Below are 17,428 nucleotides of genomic sequence, written 5' to 3' on the forward strand. Positions count from 1 at the left end.
TAAGATTTGAAAGTTAATAATATGTTTAGAAATAAACAGTATAATTAATTAATATTTTTTATATTTTACATTTTACATCTATTTTTCACATTTCATATATTTTTCTCCACTTTTTTATTCTAATTTTTAACCTTTAAAGATTTATCCACTCTTTTTATAATAGAAGACATATTAATTTTTTAATTCAAATTTTAAAACAAAATCTATATATAATTAAGTTAGATTGTGGTGCTAAATGTTTGACAGTAGATTGATAAGATAAATTTATATTGATATTTAATAACATTTTTAATGTTTTATATGCTTCTTAGAATTAGAATATTGATAAAACTAATATTTTTGTTACATAATAGAAAAAAATAAAATAGATATAGTAATGATATTTCTAAATTCACACATGGTATATATCTGTATCTGAAAAATAAAATAAAAAGATAAAGATAAAGAAAAAACATAAATTAAGAGAGAAAAGTAAAAAAAAAAAAAATGTTTATTTAAGAGTGAAAGTGCAGAAGAAAGAGGAAGAAGAAGAAAAGTGTTGAAGAGGTTTTGAAGTTTTGGTATATGCAAAGGATTGCGTTGTGTTTTGCGTGAGTTTCTGGTGATTCATCCATGAATACGACGCCGTTTATGGACAAGCAGATTATGGATCTCACTCACGGATCTTCCACTGCGCACCAACACACCAAGGACTTCATCGACCTCATGAAGCACGAACCACCGCAACAACAACACCACCATCAGCATCGCGAAGAAGACGATGATGAAGAAGAAGAAGAAGAGAAAGCGCGTGGCAATGGGATCAGCAAGGACGACATCGTTCCCAGCTACGATTTCCAGCCGATTCGCCCTCTCGCCGCTTCCAGTTACGATTCCGCCCCCAGTTTCGCTGCTGCATTCTCTCGCCCTTGGAACTCCGAATCCAACTCCAAAGTAACGTTTCTCACTTACCCTTTTGCTTTCAAACCCCAAATTTTTTTGTCTTTATCCGTTTTGCTCATCTGGGTATTCTGTGTTTTCGATCATGTTTGTTTGTTGGCTTGTGGGGTGTTTGTTAATTAGGGTTTTGAATTAGTTGTTAATGTCTTGTTTAGTGATCATCTTCGAGGTTGTACTTGTCGTGCTGTGGTTTTTTATTGCTGTTTGTTACCCCTTTGAGTTTTATTAACTCTTTCCTGTAAATTGAATAATTCGGTTGTGTTATGTGATGATGAACTGAGATCATGGACACGTACTTTCAAACAGGAATTTGCTATCTTTCAATGTCGGGGGAGGATATCTGTACTGTTTCATTCTAGTTTTTTTTATCATGGGGTTCTTTGTTGTGTGCCTATGATATATTATGTTGAATATTTGGAATTGCTCTGTAGATTCAAGCATGAGTGACTTTTGTGTTTTCGATATAATAAATAAATACACTCTTTGGTAATGATTTTTTGTTTCTACTTTAGACTTCTTATTGGCGCACAATAGAGAACCCTTTCATTATTGTTTGCTGTTTTTTAAAATTTTGCATGTTTTGAATATTTTCCTGAAGTCCATCTTGGTTAGTGCTTAGAGAAAATGGAAGGTGTGTTTGAATAATTGGGTGATGATTCATTTGTAGTGTTGTGTAGGAGGAGGAATAATTCATTTTACTGTCTTTCTGGTGTATTTTCTACATAAATTTTATGTATCCATCCTTATTTTGTGCAGAATTACAGTTCTCTGGATTCGATTGAACCTGCAAAGGTGATTGTAGAAAAGGACCGAAGTGCTTCTGATGCTTCAATGTTGGCTGAGATTGATCGGACCATGCAGAAACATATGGAAAATATGCTTAATGTACTGGAAGGTGTTAGTGCCCGGTTAACACAACTGGAAACCAGAACCCACCATCTTGAAAATTCTGTGGATGATTTGAAGGTATCTGTTGGGAATAATCATGGTATCACTGATGGAAAATTGAGGCAACTGGAGAATATTCTTCGAGAGGTACTTTATCTGTAATAATCAGTAATATTTTATTTGTGTTGAATGAGTTCAAATGTTGACGTAAATATCTGTTATATATATTCAGCACCATAATATTTGTCTCCTAATCCTATAAGCATTGTTTATATGCAACAATTAAATTTGATTTTGACATTTTTTATATTCACACCAGGTATCAATGACAGTCTCTCACTATAGTTGTAGGTCCTTATTTCGTGTTCTTTCTTTTCTGTCCCTAAATTTTCATATATAACTTGTTTACCAAAATTATTAACAAAAGAATTGTGGCACATACACAAGAATCCCTTGTCTGCAGTTTGTAAATGTTAAATGTTCGCAGACTTTTCCCTCTAACTGATAGAACATCATTTTACCAGTTCATATGGCATAACATAGGAGTTATTAGGATTGTAATATTGTGTGTATAGTTCTATAGGTGTGGTATCTTTTCACCCAATGATGATGCCATTCTTTTAGTAGGGTTGCTTTTCCCACACTTTATAGACTCACATATTTTGATAATGTAACTTGACTTGATTTGTGTGTTTCTGATGCGAGTTTGTAATGTGAAACTCTTGCTGTAAATCCTTATTTGTGCAGACCACTTTTAAGTTTAACATAAAAGTGAATGATATTGAAATGTTTGTGAATTTTGGTTAGTTCTCCAATTCCTACATTGTTTGCTAATTAAGATTAATATTAAGCTTCTGTAAGAGGTCTTTTACACGCATCATTTTAGTACTGTTTTAAACTTCTGCAATAGTGAACAATATCATTAAAAAGTATTAAACTGAATTTGTTAGTTCATATTCAAAAAAGGAAAAGTAGAACAAATTATTTGTATGAATGGTTCAAGGCGAAAATTATGATGAGGCCGAGTAGCACTAAAGCTAATTTTTCCCTGAACTTTCATGATATATACGAGTTTATTTTCATACTACTACTGTTTTTACTTCTTTTATAAATGAAACATACAGGTGCAATCAGGGGTGCTAACTATCAAGGACAAGCAAGATATAATGCAAGCTCAGCTGCAATTTGCAAAGTTACAAATGTCCAATACGAATCAGAAACCAGAAGCTCAATCTAGCACCATTAACGTTCCTGTGCAGCAAGCTGTTCCTGCTCCTGTGCAATCTCAACCACAGCTTCCTACCCCTGCTAATCTTCCTCAATCAGTTCCAGTTGTTCCTCCCCCTAATGCTCCTCCTCAACCTCCTCCACAACAGGGTTTGCCACCTCCACCTCAAGTTCAACTTCCAAACCAATTCTCTCCAAACCAAATCCAAGCTGCTTCTCAGAGAGATCCATATTTCCCACCACCTGTTCAGTCTCAGCAGGAAACACCCAATCAGCAATACCAACTGGCGTTATCCCAGCCGCCACATTCTCAGCCTGGAGCACCGCCGCACCAGCAATATCAACAGACCCCACATCCCCAATACCCTCAACCAGCACCTCATCTACCTCAACAGCAGCCGCCGTCACATCCATCCATGAATCCACCTCAACTACAACCTCCACTGGGGCACCATGTTGAAGAACCACCTTATCCTCCTCAGACTTATCCTCCCAATGTCCGCCAGCCGCCATCTCAGTCACCCAGCGGTCCTCCTCCTCCTCAACAGTTCTACGGGACACCATCCCACTCGTATGAACCGCCATCGAGCAGACCCGGTTCCGGCTATTCTTCTGGGTATGGTACACTATCTGGCCCTGGCCCTGCTGAGCAGTATCGCTATGGTGGCCCACCACCTCAGTATGGTGGCAATCCTGCACTGAAACCACCACAACTGCCAACCGCTTCAGTCTCTCCGAGTGGTGGAAGCGGTTACCCTCAGCTGCCAACTGCCAGAATACTCCCACAAGCACTCCCTACTGCATCTGCAGTGAGTGGTAGCTCAGGTTCTGCTGGAACTGGAGGAAGGGTTTCTGTTGATGATGTGGTTGATAAAGTTGCTAGCATGGGATTCCCTAGAGACCATGTGAGGGCCACTGTTCGGAAGCTAACTGAGAATGGTCAATCTGTGGATCTAAACACAGTGCTGGACAAGCTTATGAATGATGGTGAAGTCCAACCCCCACGAAGTTGGTTTGGTCGGTAGCATTACACGGTTAATTCATATGTATAGAAGAACCAATTGCCATGAAAAGATGGTTCATGAAGAGACTTTGTTTTGTTGTTGGGTTGGATTGTGCCAAAGTTCATATTTTGACTCTCTTTTTTTCTTTTCTATTCTTGTTTCATGGAAAGTTTAATCTTGTTTGTTTTCTTTTCTTGTTCTGATTTATGACTATCATCTTCATCTTGCTTTGTATATTCGCAATAAATAGAAGTGGATTTCGATAACTATTTAGCCCACTTCAAGTTCTGCCACTTTACTCATTGCTCATTTAATACTTAATGTGTCATAAATTAATGATATCATAATTATAGTTAAATTGTTGTTACAATTTTAGTTTTTAAATAAGATTACAGTGTTAAAAAATATATTTTGTATTTATTTTTTAAAACATAATTAAAGTTGAACCAAAATAATATTTTAATCATCGTAAAATAGGGCACCTCGAAATTTTTTCTTAATTATTATATTTCTCGTGTATTAATATTTAGTTTTGTTTTTGTTATGAATGTATTTATTTAGTGAGGAAATTAGTTTGTTTATTTATTAAAATCATACATTATATTTTAAAAAATATCATAAACAAAAAATAAATAATTTTCTAAACCAATTGAAGTTAAGAAAATGATATTTTTATACTAAAAGTGTTTGAATATGTGTATTCGTTTATTGATTTTATTATTACTTTACTTATAATAACAAAATTTAAAAATAAAATAATATTTTTTCTTTTTTAATAAAAAAATATAAACAAAACATTGTTTGAATATTTTCCAATAGGTCAATGAAAAGTTTTAAAGTATTGTTAATGGAGTATTTTTCTTAATTTAAGATTTATTGTGGAATGGGTTAATGAAACACTAAAAAATTAGTAAATAAAAATTAATTTAAGATATAATTAATTATTTATTATATTAATTAAATTGGACTGATATCTAAATTACTTTATATTATTAATAAATATTTTTAAATTAATATTTAATTATTAATATTTTAACTATTAATTAATTAAATTCTGAAATCGATAGCTAAAATCTTATAATTAATTTAATAGCAATTTAAAAATTATTTATTAATAATAAAAATTAATTTAAATATCAATAATTTTTTAAATTTATAAGATAATATATAATCGTTAATTATTTTTTATCTTTAATATTGATTTTTATTGAAGTAATAGTTTTAATAGTGAAAATTTAATTTTGTATTTAATGATGTGTTTTCATTATTAAATTGTTTAACGCATATGAATTTATTGACATATTGAGAAGTTATATGAAATATGTAATTGATCTTGAAAAATGTGTGATATTAACATTTGTTACATTTAAAATGCTTCAAATCTTATAATACTGATAAAAGTATTTATATTTTAGTTTAAAATATGTGATTTTATATGATATTTATAATGTGTAGCAATTTAAATATTTCAGTACTAATAAAATTATTTACACGTTTATTTTAAATATATTGTTCTAATGTAATTTTGTGTCTTATTTAGGATTTTTTTATCCATGATTATTCCTTTTTGTGCACAAATAATTTTTGACAAATAAATTTATAAATAAAATATTGATCAATTTATATAAACTATTGGCAACCATTTATATTAATCATTTTTAATTAATTATTTTACACATTTATTAATTTGTTGTTAACCATAACTTTATTATTACACTCACTTTGCCATAAAAGTTACCGAAAGTGTAAACCTAGGCCAAGATGAACTTGAACAATAACAAAAATCTACTCAACCAATTCAACGCAAAAGAAAAAAATTTAAAAATAATATATACATATATATATATATAATTATTGTATCAATGGTTAATAATGCTATTGGAATTTGTATAATTTCAAAGTCAATGTAGGGGTTAAGTGAAATAAGAAAGTTAAGATAAAAAGATTTATAAGAATATTACTTTAAATTTTTGAGTTAAATGTGATATCAAGATCTGTGTATTGAATTTTGTTCATGATTAAAACGGATAATTTTATAGATGGTTCATAAATTAATTCCAATCCACTCCTAAAATAAGTCATTTTTATTAGTCCATTAAATAGATAGATTAAAAAACTTTAACATAAAGTGAGTTAGGTTATAAAACTTTAATTAACTCCTAAATAGTTTTTAAAATTGTATGAGTTTAATAAATATTATAAATTATAAATTAATCTTCAAATATTTTACATTAATTATAAGTTAGTTCTTAATTATTTTTTATTATTTGCAATTTAATTGGAAGGTTAGAGTCCAACTTAACTTGTTCAACTGAGCCAACCTAATTCAACTTGGGTTTGGCCCAATGACAATGTCCAATGTAGGCATGACCTTGGTTGGACTGTTTATTTCTGCAGCTTCATATGTTCTTCTGCCACGCCCATATAAAATGTGAAAATACATTTATCTTTCTTGTGCCACCTCCATAGAGTAGTTTCTGGATTATGTAATTCATACACGCATTTGAAAAAAGACTTATGAACTACATAATCTGGAAGCTAAAAAAGACTTCTGGATTATGTAATTTGAAAACTAATCATGCATCTGAAAAAAAAGGCTTATGGATTATATAATTCGGAAGCTAATTACGAATTTGGAAAAAAGACTTCCGGATTATATAATCCAAAAGATTACAGAGGGATATTTTTGGAAATACAAAAAATTATGGAGGTGAGAGAAGAACATATGGAGGTGCAAGAAGAAATAGTCCCTTGGTCGACCTTGTATCAACCTGACCTAACATGGCCTAGTCTGAACTTGGTCGACATTGGCCAAACTTGACTTGACTTAACGTGGTTCGGATTCTAATCGACTTGATGTGGGTCTGATACTACTTAAGTCGACGTGGTTTTGACTCGACTTGACTTAACTTGAGATGGCCCTATCGACTTAACATGAGTGTGCCTGACTAAACTTAACTTGAAGTGGGTCCAACTCGACTTATCCCAAAGTGTGCCCGAGATAAATTAGCTCAAGGTGGATCCAACTTAACTTTGCTCGATGTGGCCTATCTCAACTCAACTCGATCTAAATGAGTCTAACTTTACTCAACTTAACGTGTATCCATTTACTCGACTTAGCTCAACCTAGGCCATACTCAAATTGCCCGAATTGGGTCCAACTTGACTCTTTCTGAGGTGGGTTTGACTCCATTTAGCCCAAGATGGGTCCGACTTAACTTGAGGTGGGTCTGACTCAACTTAGTTTGAGGTGGGCCTAACTCAACTTAGCCTGAGGTGGGTCTGACTTGACTTATCCCAAAGTGTGCCCGACTTGACTCGACTCAGCTCGAGGTGGATCTAACTCAACTTTGCTTAATGTGGGCCTTATTCAACTCGACTCGAATTGACGTGTGTTCAACTTTACTCGACTTGATGTGTACTTGACTCGACTTAGCTCGACCTAGGTCAACCTCAAGTTGTTCGATTTGAGTCTAAATTGACTACATCCGAGGTTGGTCTAACTCAACTCAACACAAGATGGACCCAACTTGACTTAACTGAAGGTGGACTCAACTTGACTCAACCCAAGGTGAGTTCGACTTGACTACACCTCAAGTGGACATGACTCCAAATCAACTCAATTCGATGTGGGTCCACTCAATTTGGCTTGACATACGCCTTACTGAACCCAGTCTGAGGTGTGCTCGACTTCACTTGACTTGGCTCGAGGTGACTCCAACTCAACTTTATGTGGGTCCGAATCGATTTGGTTTGACATGGACCTGACTCGACCTCCATTCGATGTGAGATCAACTTAACTCAACACGACATGAACCCGATCAATCTTAACTTGATCTGGGCCCAATTTTGGGTTCAACCCAACTTTGCCCATGCTAACATGGGATCGACTTGGGCATACATGAGACTCTTCTTGATTTGACTTGATCTAAACGTTATCTAACTTGGATAACGTGGGTCTAACCCGATCCAGACCCAAGAGTTGAGTCTGTCTCAACCTGGCCTGATATGGATGAAGTTGGATTAGATCCGACCTAGACTTAGTCCAATCTAACTTATCCCAACTTAAGCTCTGCTTGACTTGACATAACTCGAATCAAAACTAACTTAACTTGACCTAAACTCGATTATAGTGTCAACTTGACCTAAGTTCGACCCGACTTTGTTCATTTTGAATTTTGAATTTGGATTGAGTAAATATTTTTTATGCATATAAATATATTTTTTTAAATTCTTTTATTTTATTTTCATTTTTGAATAAGAATTTTTTCTTTAAAATATGACCCATAGAATTTTTTCTTTAAAATATGACCCATGATACTTTTGTATTTTGTTACCATTTTAACCTTATGAACTTTTTTTTTTTTATTTTATCTTTTGAGTTCTTTTTGGCCTTATCCATGTGGAGTTAACCCAAATTGACAAGTGTATTCATGATTCATTATTAATAAGTTTTTCAAATATATTCTTTTAGTAATACGATAATATTAACAAACATATAAAATCCAACTCCCAATTTATAGGAATGAAAGGAGTCACAAATGTGAATAGAAGAAAAATATTAACTATTTTTTATTTATTCATCTTTGTATTTTTCTGATTTTTTATTAAATCAATTAAATTATACAACTTTCAATTTTTTTTCTCAAAACATTGTTGGAGACTTTTAACTGAAATTTTACTTAAGCTAACCAATATTCTTGCTTAATATAATCTCAAGAGTACTTGATAATGGCTCATAACTTTCAACCATGCATTAGAAACAATTATTATTCTATATACATAAACGATTTTAATTTTGTTCATATTGATTAAAAAAAATGTACATAATAAAATAATTAAAAATTATATAAAATATTATTTTAACAATAAATCCGTTGAGATAATATTATTAAAGTGAATACCTTCTGACTACTCGAGGTTGAAACATATATAAATTTTTAAATCATTATTTAAAATATTATATGAATGATTTTACATTGAAAGTACATTCTAATTGATAATAAATAAAAAAAATAAAATATGAAATTTGAATTTACATTGTTTTGATCTGAGAAGCGAAAAAGGCAAAGACGAAAGGGGAGAAATAATAAAAGAAAAATCGATAATAATAAAAAATAATGTGATTAAGGTGCTGTGTTTGTTTCCTCTCTCACAAAGTCTCCAAAGGTAGAAGAGAGGCGCACGCACCAGGCTCTCACTCTCAGCTCCTCCGTCGTCCAATCGCCGCCGCAGCCGCCGACGCTAACCGCCACCACCGCCAGCATCCGTCGCGCGTGGTTCAATTCCACCACTCCTTCTCTCTCTCTCTCTCTCAGGTTTTCTCTCTAATTTCGTGGATAAGACAATTGTTTATTCTTCCAATTGCTTTGCTCCTCTCTCTTATCCTAATTCAAGGAACGAACGAAATAGCTGCACGCGGGCGCGATTGCTTTCGCTTTAGGTTTAACTGATTTTTCGTGTTGTCAAAGGGATGCGTAATTTCGGTGATTTTCTCCGTCGCTGTGTGTGGCACAATACATAAGTGCATAACCCCTCATGTACACAGTGTAGTGGTTGTTTGTTATTATTCGATCATTTGAATTGGAGAGAATTGTTGCACCGTCGTGTGTTGCGAACGGGAATGGTTGTTAGGGCAAACAGCACTGAGTGGATCTTTCGAATTGGGCAATCGTTTGTGGTTAATTAGAGACAAACAAAGACACGTGGTATTTTATTTGATTTTTTTTTTGTAATTTTATGGGTTCCTCGGGCTTCACCAGCAGGTTTTAGCTGCTGATGACTTTGGTGTGGGATATATTTTAGTATTTAGTTTAATGTGGTGAAATTTTTGGTACTGCATTGTTTTATATGCCAATGTTGGGTAGCTGGCGATCTTTTGTCATCCCTTTTTTTTTTATGTTTGCTTCTAATATGGTTGTATCCTACGATACTGTGTGATTATTGCTGAATTGTCTTGCCCAGATGCTACATTTGTGTTTTTTTCGTAGTCTTTGGTGAATATTTAGACTTGGTTGTGTTTCCTCAAAAGTTGGAGGATATGATGCGCTAAAAAGAGTTTTTTAAGTGATTTCAAGTAATTATTATGGTTTTATTGTGTTACTTTGCGTCGATGCTGCATAGTTCACATATCAGGGACGTGCCAAATTCTAAACTTATTGCTTAAGGTGCTTAATAGGCATTTCTCACTCGCTACAGTAGGACAGACGATTGTAAATTTCATATAGATATATTCGCTCGTGCATTCTGAGTTCCTTGCTTGTTATCCTTTGATATTGTGGAAATATCATAATTTTCAGCAATTAGTTGTCAATTTGACCACTGGTATTTTCCTTGCATCTGGGTGTAATAATGATACATGACTAGGAAACGGTCAATAAAAGCTATCTTAACATGCATGTAATATGCTAGTGCCCAGTGCATTTGCTATGGGTAATATTGCTAGTCTTTTATTGTAGATTATACCAAATTATCTCACACTGGCTCTCCTATTTTTTCTATTGATGTAGGTCCCTTTGTATTTCTGGGGCTGTTTCAGTGAACATAAGCTGGCTTATTCTTTCTAGTTGGTGTTTGGAAGAAGACTCTGTAAATATTGTGTTATAAGTGAATTAATGGAGCTGAAAGTAGCGTCTCCAAAACCTGAATCTGTTGCACCGTCTGATTGTGTCAGTGATCCAGAGGAAAAGGAAGTGAGTGAAGAAGATGATGATGATCGGAATCATAAGCATCGAAGGAGGGACGCTCGCTCTCAATCTTTGGAGAGAGATGTTTCAGATCCTGTTATTAATAGGCCATTCAAAAAGCGTAACAAAAATTTTGGTAATAGGCATCCCTTCAGGGTAAACGAATCACAAGCCTTTGAAACACTGAAAACTTACAGTGATGCCACCACTGATAAAGATATATACTTCAAGTTTGATAGAAGGCGCCCTGGCTTGACTTCAGTTCCTCGAGGACCTTTGGATATGAGCCAAAGACTACGTGGAAACCAATCTTTTACTGGAGATCCTGGTGTTGGCAGGGGAAGAGGCAGGGAATCTGGTTTTTGGAATCAACGTGAATCTAGGTTTGGCTCAATGGATGTTGCTTCACAAATGGTTCCACAAGGGTCAATTCCTCCAAGCCTTTATGCTGGACGTGGGTTACCCAATGTTTCAAATGCACAAAATGCATCGTGGAACACATTTGGTTTAATTCCAGCCGTGCCCAATGGTGGTCTAGATATGCTTCATCCAATGAGTTTACAAGGAACACTTAGACCATCTATTAATTCATCTTTGAATGTGAATATTTCTCGCCAACGGTGTAGAGATTTTGAGGAGCGTGGATTTTGCCTAAGAGGGGACATGTGTCCTATGGAACATGGTGTTAATCGAATTGTCATTGAAGATGTTCAGGTACCTTGCTTTTTCTTATTATATTTCCTGTTGTGTAGCTAAGAAGGGTGAAGCTTAAATTTCAAATTGCATGAGGATTTTTACTACGAAGTAGAATAATGTTTTTGTTGTGTTTCACTTTAATGGAGAATCAATTGGCTGTAGGTCACACAAATTATGTTTCAGATGTTCATGTGGGTGATTTAATATTTGATCTGCTGGCATGGTTGGGACAAATTTTGTTACTGAGTTGCGGTTGCATTTTCTAGGTTTTGAGCTGTTTTAGGAATGTTTGACTATCTGATGTCCTCACTTGCATGTCTCAATTCTCTTGAATCTTAATGCTAAGAACCCAAGGACATGGGAAATAGACCCTGAAAAACAAACTATTAAGTTGGGAGAGCCAAACACTTAAATACTCCACAAAATATCTCATGCTACTCAATGTGGGAATTAGGCACCCCTTAATATTCCTATCACTGTAGTGCTCCCAATAGTCAACATCTCAATGGCTTTCACTTTACGACACCTTTTACATGGTGACACTTCACTCAATTTCCTTGTTGGTTAGAACCCTCCAGTGATTAAGACCCTTCATGGGCAGCCCTTTCTGAGACACTGGCAAATAACTCCGATACCAGTTAATAGGCACCTAAACACATGGGGACACACCCATAAACCTAATGGTGGAGCACCAAACATTTAAACAACCCTTTCTGAGACACCAGCTGTTAACTCTGATACCAGTTAATAGGCATCTAAACACTTGGGGAACTCACCCTTAAACCTAATGGTGGAGCACCAAACATTTAAATACTTAAGTGTCCCATATTACTCAATGTGGATCTTAGGTACCACGTTATACCCAAGTTCCTATCACTTAGTCAAACTGTTTTATCAAAGAGAAAAAAAGGATAGTTCCTCACATATAGAGCAAATGTAAGTGCAACATTGAAGCCTGACTTACATTATACTATATTAAATACATTTATCATAAAAAGCAACACCAAACACTGAAAACATAAATAGGTCTGAGTTGAAGTAATTAGTAAATTGAGAAACTTATTGTTGAGAATCAGAATAATATATTTTGTTTTTTATTATGTAATCCTTAATTTAGAAGAAACAATATATCCTCTATTCATGCATAATAAATATACAGAGTCAATTTATATAAGCTCATATCTGCCAAGTATTCATACATCAATGTCTATGTGATCTCTATTTTAACACTCACATTAAAAAAATGAGGCGTTAAGCAATAAGAAGTTACAGCATTTAAAAATTAGCTTTACAAATTTCGAAGTATGTTTTTCCTTGGTTCCTCTCAAGTTATATATCATCCTCGAGTTTATATAGATAAAGAATAAAATTGTGCATGATAGTAGCTATATATACAGGGGGAATTTTCTTAAAAAGATTTCATGAAAATGTTCTCTCATGCTTTCTGTTTTGTAAAATTGCTTTTCGAAAATGAGATATTATATGAACACTCTCGAACTTGACATTTTGTATTTATTTTTTAATAGAATGTTTACATAAAACTATTGGGTTTTTGTAACACAGATTTGCATTTTGTAGAATTTTCAAATTTCCAGTATCAGTATTTATCTCACACATTGTATTAATTACTGTGGGTTGGATTAGATGTAGTGATGAATTCTTTTCTTTATATGGTCCAATTCATCGTTCACTAATTAATTTGTTGTTCACAATTCAGAGTCTTTCACAGTTTAACCTTCCTGTTTCGCTTCCAAGTGCACACTTAATTGGAGGTCCTGCTGGATCTGAATCTTTACATTCAGTAAATGCTTCTGCCACTTTGATGAACAACAAATGTTTACCTGGAAAAGTTTCTAAGTCTGTAGTCAATGATGATGGTTTGGCATTGGATGGTGCTTTTACTGGTCCTGCTGGTTGCACAAGTGGAGCTGATCTTTATGATCCTGATCAACCACTTTGGAATGATAGTGGTCTGGAGCCTTCAAATGCACTCCTAACTCTTCAGTCATCTAAGAGTGATGAAACTGAGCCCATATTGAATGATGCTCCAGATGGTGATTGTCCAGTTGGAACTGCTAGAACATCTGTCAGTTCACAGGGTGCCAGTTCATCTGTCTGGGCCAGAATTGGTAGTTCAAAAAACAGATTTGACATGAAAGAGAAAACTAATGTTGGAATGAGTTCTTTTCATTATCCTGAGAATCAATTAAAGGAAGATAACGGTGAATTACTAGGTGCTCACAATTCTTCCTTTCAAGTAAAGCAAAATATAGCGGATGATGCAGACCCAAAAGCCTTGGACGCTTCTTTGAAAGCACAAACTGATAGTATGCGTACTATACGAAAGTCATCACAAAAGGCATTGCGTACTCTATTTGTAAATGGAATACCTCATAAAAATAACAAGAGAGAGGCTCTTCTAGCTCATTTTAAGAAGTTTGGGGAAGTTATTGACATTTATATTCCATTGAACACTGAACGAGCTTTTGTGCAATTCTCCAAGAGGGAAGAGGCTGAAGCTGCTTTGAAGGCACCAGATGCTGTAATGGGTAATCGTTTTATCAAGCTATGGTGGGCTAATCGTGATAGCATTCGCAGTGATAGTACCAACACTGGGAATGGCGTGATTGTAACTCCTCGTGGGCAAGCAGCTGCTTTTGTTCCATCTCATCCCATTGTCACTGATAGGGGAAAAGACATCCATCAAATTGATGCTTCAAAGACTACATATGAAGTATCATCGCCTACTGATCAACCTAAGCCTGCCATCACTGATGGACTCAAGGTTCCGCCTCCTTTGCAGAAGAAGCTTGTAAACTTGGAGAATCTAAAGGAAGAACTGCGCAAGAAGCAGGAAATGCTAGATCAAAAGCGCAATGAGTTCAAGCGCCAGTTGAACAAATTTGAGAAACAAGTAAAACCTAAAGACCCTTAATTTAATTTGTAGTTGATTATTCATTGTTTTAGAGGCTTATGATCTTTTGCCTGTAAGAAGCTAAAATACAATGCCTTTAATGGTGATTGGTTTAGACTTTAATGCCAAATAACAAGCATTATGTATCAATAAGGCCTATACTTCCCTTTCCAAGTCTAATTGAAGTATAACTGGTAGAACCTTAAATTTTTTTTTTTCGTAGTTTAATACTCTACATAAATATGTGAACAAAGAGACATAGAAGTTAGGCATACTCGGCATTCTCCTGTTACTTTCTGTTATCATCTTTCTTGTATTGGCATCATTCCCTCCGTCTCATCGTATGGATGCTAATTACTCACAGGCTTCTGGACTCAAGGGTGAATTGTCTAATGAGCAAGCCACCAAGAGGCTCAAATTAGGCACTGCATCTGATGTTGCCAAACTGGCTTCTCCTCCTCTATCATCAGATGCTGATGTTGGCATCACATCCCCAAATGCTGAGGCAGCAGCTGATAAGAATAAACAGCTGGTCAATACTGTATCCCAAAGTCCTAAAACAAGTACAGCAGCAAGACTGCAAGAACCTACAGGCTTGAAGCACCCAATTCAACCATTAATGCCTGTAAATAGATACAAATTGGACAATCGTCCTGCTGCATTTCGTATCATCCCACCTGTGCCTGCTGGTCTAACTAATGTAAGTATTCTCAATGTCTTTTCTGTAATTAAGAGATAGGAGAATTTTTCAATGGCTCGCCTTGTTTAAGCAATTGTTTTTACTATAAGGTCCCAAGACACAACCCATGTTGGAGATTCAGGCATGGATTCACATTTGAGAATAGTATATTGGTTTCACATGCATGTTCATATTTATTGGTTAAGGTTTTTACTTTTTGAATTGAAATCCCAACATGTGCCCTTTTTGGGGATTGACATTAGAGTTCTTGGATCATAATTATTGTAAGACAACAGAATTAAACTAATAAAGTTGACATTTTTAATTGTCCTTTCAAAGATATTTGCCATTTATTCCTTTCTTTTTCATATTTGTATGATATACACTCTTGTGCATTTTTTCATGCCATTCTACTCCTTAATGTAGAGAAGTTTCCTACCATCATAATGCGAAGGGGTAGAAAGAAAGAGAACAAGAAGTATGTTGTAATGGGATAAACTGTATAAAATGTCTCCTTTTGTCTACATACTACTAGATTAGGATTGCAGTACAAAATACATCTATGCAATAAATACCCATATAATCTCAATAGCCTGAAGTAAACTCTTAATTAACTCTTTACACTCTCCATCAAGCTGAAATATAGATTTTAATGATATTGAGCTTGTTTCAAATGAAATCACAGCATACCCTACTCAATGGTCACTTGTAAATTTTCTGTACATGCTATATACTCCCGACATATTGGATTTGATGAGATGAATATGGCAGCCTGGTTATCAAATCACAATCATGGAGGGGCAGACTGCCAAATCCATTCTCAGTCTTGATCTAACATCAAGCATACTCACATAAGTTTGCAATTAGTCTGAACCATAGCATGATATTCTAATTCCATTGATGTTGCTAACACATTTTTGCTTCTTATTCTTCTATGACATTGAATTATCTCACAAAAGGCACAGTATCTTCGGGTGGTTTTTTAATCTGTAAGAGCCCTTACCGATTAGTTTTTGGTCTTGCAAGTTGTCTTGTTTGCTAATACAAGATTAATCAGATAAGTTGAACCTTTGCGTTGCATGAATATGCTTTGTTGGTTGGTCTCATCTTAGCAAACCTAGAACCCCAAGTGAAATATATCTTCTAGAATTGTTTTTCAATAAGAAATATTACATGAGATAATTTGTTATGTATCAGATCAGATGGAAATAAAATGACTTTTGTGGTTGATTTAGAAGTCTATGCATGGTTCATTACAAGTCTGTGCATTTATATGGTCACGTCTTAGATTTGTTACTGTACAATTATTAAATGAGAGGTAGTATTTTCATCACATTCCATGTTTTCTCAAATAAATTGCTGTTGTTTAGGTTGCTGTTTTGAAGGAGCACTTCTCACCTTATGGCGAACTTTCCTCCGTAGAGCTAGAAGACGTGCAAGTAAATGATAGTAGCCAACAAGAGGCTCATATAACTTTCACTACTCGTTGGGCAGCCGAGAGGGCATTTATTAATGGTAAATGCTGGAATGACCTGAATCTGAAATTCATGTGGCTGACACCTACTGGTTCTAGTAATTCGACGGGTGGTAGAGAACGTTCTCTATCCGCTCCCAAGGAGCCCTTAGATTCAGATGACCATTCCAAAGAAAAATTAGGAAACTCTTTGAACCAGGAAGTAATTGAATCAGATGGCGAGAATAAAAATTCTGAAACTAGAAATGGTTTGGAGCTTATGGAAATGGAACCAAGTGAAGATCCCCAGTCTACCACAAGGCAAGTTTCTTCTCCCGAACACTCACCCGAGGGAAGTGTCTGTTGAGGATCTACTAATGGTCAGATTTGTACAGCAAGGTAAAATTTTTAATCTACGAAACTCTAATTTTCAGGGGCCTATTTTTTGTTTCTATTTTCAATTTCTGAAAATTTATTATTCCATGTTCCTTTTTAAATGCTCGAGACTTGTAAATTTCCTTCTTTTTGGCTGCCTCCTGTATTTGGTGGTATTAGATGAATGGTGCATCATGTAGTTCACTTTTAGGATACAAGTTTTGAAGTTCAAAATTGTGTTAAAAGCCATTGAACGCTTACATAACAAATATTCGGAAACCCTTTTTCCCTTTATGTCTGTAGTTACAGTCGAAAAATAATTGAAGCGATTAGTCACTTAGTTTGATTACATACCTTTAAATGTTATTTATTTCACTTCTATCTATTGATTATTGGTTAGAGACTCTTAAACTGAGACAACGGCATAGTGATCCCCCAAAAAATTATTATGCGAAGTGTTGGAACAAAACATTTCAGTTTTTTTTAAGAAAATTTTGTTATTATTTTATATCATATTATTGCCCATATGATATAAATTAATTATCGGTTATATTATCCCTATTATTT

At 34.5% G+C, this 17,428-nt stretch overlaps 2 protein-coding genes across 2 annotated transcripts; both read left to right on the forward strand.

Annotated features, from left to right (window-relative positions):
• The first annotated feature begins 436 nt into the window (after nt 1–436).
• LOC137836673 (transcriptional regulator DEF1) lies at nt 437–4,324 on the forward strand. Its single transcript, XM_068645361.1, has 3 exons — nt 437–933; nt 1,696–1,974; nt 2,952–4,324. The coding sequence occupies exons 1-3, from the start codon at nt 613–615 to the stop codon at nt 4,077–4,079; spliced, it is 1,728 nt and encodes a 575-aa protein (XP_068501462.1). The 5' UTR covers nt 437–612; the 3' UTR covers nt 4,080–4,324.
• Nucleotides 4,325–9,155: 4,831 nt separating this feature from the next.
• Nucleotides 9,156–17,214, forward strand: LOC137836674 (zinc finger CCCH domain-containing protein 41). The gene is made up of 5 exons (XM_068645362.1): nt 9,156–9,376; nt 10,568–11,458; nt 13,158–14,354; nt 14,719–15,054; nt 16,404–17,214. The coding sequence occupies exons 2-5, from the start codon at nt 10,673–10,675 to the stop codon at nt 16,851–16,853; spliced, it is 2,769 nt and encodes a 922-aa protein (XP_068501463.1). The 5' UTR covers nt 9,156–9,376; nt 10,568–10,672; the 3' UTR covers nt 16,854–17,214.
• The last annotated feature ends 214 nt before the right edge of the window (nt 17,215–17,428 follow it).

This window comes from Phaseolus vulgaris, chromosome 4, assembly GCF_000499845.2.
Source record: "Phaseolus vulgaris cultivar G19833 chromosome 4, P. vulgaris v2.0, whole genome shotgun sequence".
Lineage (NCBI taxonomy): Eukaryota > Viridiplantae > Streptophyta > Magnoliopsida > Fabales > Fabaceae > Phaseolus > Phaseolus vulgaris.

What these genes read in the sequence shown, in the direction of transcription:
- LOC137836673 (XM_068645361.1), top strand. Translation starts at nt 613, where the DNA reads ATGAATACGACGCCGTTTATGGACAAGCAGATTATGGATCTCACTCAC. An exon ending in ACTCCGAATCCAACTCCAAA is followed by an intron (nt 934 to 1,695) that starts GTAACGTTTCTC and finishes TATTTTGTGCAG; the next exon opens with AATTACAGTTCTCTGGATTC. An exon ending in TGGAGAATATTCTTCGAGAG is followed by an intron (nt 1,975 to 2,951) that starts GTACTTTATCTG and finishes TGAAACATACAG; the next exon opens with GTGCAATCAGGGGTGCTAAC.
- LOC137836674 (XM_068645362.1), top strand. Translation starts at nt 10,673, where the DNA reads ATGGAGCTGAAAGTAGCGTCTCCAAAACCTGAATCTGTTGCACCGTCT. An exon ending in TTGTCATTGAAGATGTTCAG is followed by an intron (nt 11,459 to 13,157) that starts GTACCTTGCTTT and finishes TTCACAATTCAG; the next exon opens with AGTCTTTCACAGTTTAACCT. An exon ending in TGAACAAATTTGAGAAACAA is followed by an intron (nt 14,355 to 14,718) that starts GTAAAACCTAAA and finishes AATTACTCACAG; the next exon opens with GCTTCTGGACTCAAGGGTGA.